The sequence below is a fragment of the Octodon degus genome, unplaced genomic scaffold (genome assembly GCF_000260255.1).
Source record: "Octodon degus isolate 3935 unplaced genomic scaffold, OctDeg1.0 scaffold00122, whole genome shotgun sequence".
In the NCBI taxonomy this organism is placed as follows: domain Eukaryota; kingdom Metazoa; phylum Chordata; class Mammalia; order Rodentia; family Octodontidae; genus Octodon; species Octodon degus.
The window spans coordinates 2,755,420-2,756,726 of record NW_004524698.1 but is presented as its reverse complement, the minus strand read 5'-3'; the positions used below and the strand labels follow the sequence as shown (position 1 = coordinate 2,756,726).

At 34.1% G+C, this 1,307-nt stretch overlaps 1 protein-coding gene across 5 annotated transcripts in view; it reads right to left on the bottom strand.

Annotated features, from left to right (window-relative positions):
• Positions 1 to 391: 391 nt before the first annotated feature.
• Positions 392 to 1,307, bottom strand: part of Zc3h13 (zinc finger CCCH-type containing 13) — a 95,571-nt gene continuing 94,655 nt past the window's right edge. For all 5 annotated transcript variants that reach the window (XM_023700177.1, XM_023700176.1, XM_023700178.1 and 2 more), the window contains one exon: positions 392 to 1,122. In XM_023700177.1, coding sequence (XP_023555945.1) covers positions 952 to 1,122 — 171 coding nt within the window. In that variant the 3' untranslated portion in view covers positions 392 to 951. The remainder of the gene's footprint in view (positions 1,123 to 1,307) is intronic.

Genomic DNA, 1,307 nt, shown 5'->3' with positions numbered 1-1,307 from the left:
ATAGTACAGGATGGATGCTATTCAATGTAATTGCTATAATACTGAACAATATAATGGTAGAATTATAAGCCTCATCAGTTATACAGGTATGTTAACTATTGGTTTGCTTCAAGTAATTACTGAGCTATATTTGAAGTGCATCACTGACATGTCACAGTATGTACAACAAGCAGTTCAATGATGATGAAACAAGTAGGAAAGTGCCTGTAGACGAAAAATGCTTCAGAACATTAGTAATACGACTAATGAGCAAAGTACATAAATCTTGAACAAGGGAAGGGAAGGTATATTTATTAAAAATAAAAATGATACAGTCTTTGATAACAAAAAAGAAATTATTCAGGTCACAAAGACACCAATATACACCATAACAAAACACACACAGTTTTAAAAAAAAATCAAAGACTCATGAAGTAATTTTTTAGAACTTTAAAAAAATATTTCAGCTTCCTCCTGCTGGAGATGTGCCTACAAACACACTACACTAGAACAGCATTCCCTTTCAAATGTTCTGTTCAACATGGTGCTGCACAATGTGTGCAATTACTCTGATGAACACATTGTTTTGGAATAAAATCATTGTTTCTGTATGGATGATCCAGAATATAAATCAGTGGTTCCATTCCATAAAAATATTTAGAGGCTGGAAGAACAGTGACGAGGATTTCCAAAATCTTCAGTTTTAACAAAAGGTAAGAGAACAGACTAAACTATTAAATCCAGATGGTTTCACATTATTTTACATGAGTATTAAGTACTGTATAAAAATGTATGTAAAATCTTAAGTTAGCGAAAACTAGTGTCTCTAAAGATGAATGTCCTTCACTCTTTTAGCATGGTGACATATCTTTTCTGTCTTTGTCACTAATGTCTGTCAAACTAAAGAGCTTAAAAAAGAATATACAATGTCGAAGGAAGATAGTACCCAAAGGATCATGCTGAACTCCAGTCTTAAGACACACACAGTTCCTGTTGCATACTGGACTGCGATATTTTATTATCTTCAGTCTTTTCATGTCCTGGGGCAAGGCAAGTAGTCTTCCGCTTAAATAACCGAAGACTCAATCGTAGTAATTCATTGTCTACCATCGGAGCATTTGTGTAAGCCTGTTTTACAGTACCCTAATTGAAGAAAACAAAAACAATAAAAGATGTAGACATATCAAAGTTGTAAAAGTACTTTCTTTTAAATTATAATTTTCAAGTACTTGGTTTGTTGTTCTTTTTTTGAACCGGGGATTGAACTCTGGGAAGGCCCTTGCGCTTCCTAGGGAAGCACTTATTCATTCCACTGAGCCATCTCCCCG